At 45.7% G+C, this 234-nt stretch overlaps 1 protein-coding gene across 1 annotated transcript in view; it reads right to left on the bottom strand.

Annotated features, from left to right (window-relative positions):
* LOC119582390 (adenylate cyclase type 2-like) overlaps positions 1-234 on the bottom strand; it is a gene marked incomplete in the record, with an annotated part of 138,831 nt that overhangs the window by 26,474 nt on the left and 112,123 nt on the right. The window contains 1 exon segment of the mRNA XM_037930603.1: positions 43-179. Coding sequence (XP_037786531.1) covers positions 43-179 — 137 coding nt within the window.

Raw genomic sequence — 234 nt, 5'->3', positions numbered from 1 at the left:
TGCTGAGCCACAATTCAACAAAGAACAAGCGTTCCGTCTTACCTAACTTCGCGGATGATATCGATCATCTCAAAGCCTACTTTTACGCAGTTGTGAGCGTGGTCCTTGTTATACTCAGGGACTCCGCACACGCAGTAGTAACAGTCCCCGAGAATCTTGATACGAAGACAACCATTGGTCTGTGAAGAAAGAGATGGGAGAAGAGTTAGTGTGGTAGGGTATGTAAATAGATCC

Source organism: Penaeus monodon, chromosome 15, assembly GCF_015228065.2.
Source record: "Penaeus monodon isolate SGIC_2016 chromosome 15, NSTDA_Pmon_1, whole genome shotgun sequence".
NCBI classification, from domain to species: Eukaryota; Metazoa; Arthropoda; class Malacostraca; order Decapoda; family Penaeidae; genus Penaeus; species Penaeus monodon.
This window is presented reverse-complemented; position numbering and strand designations above follow the sequence as displayed.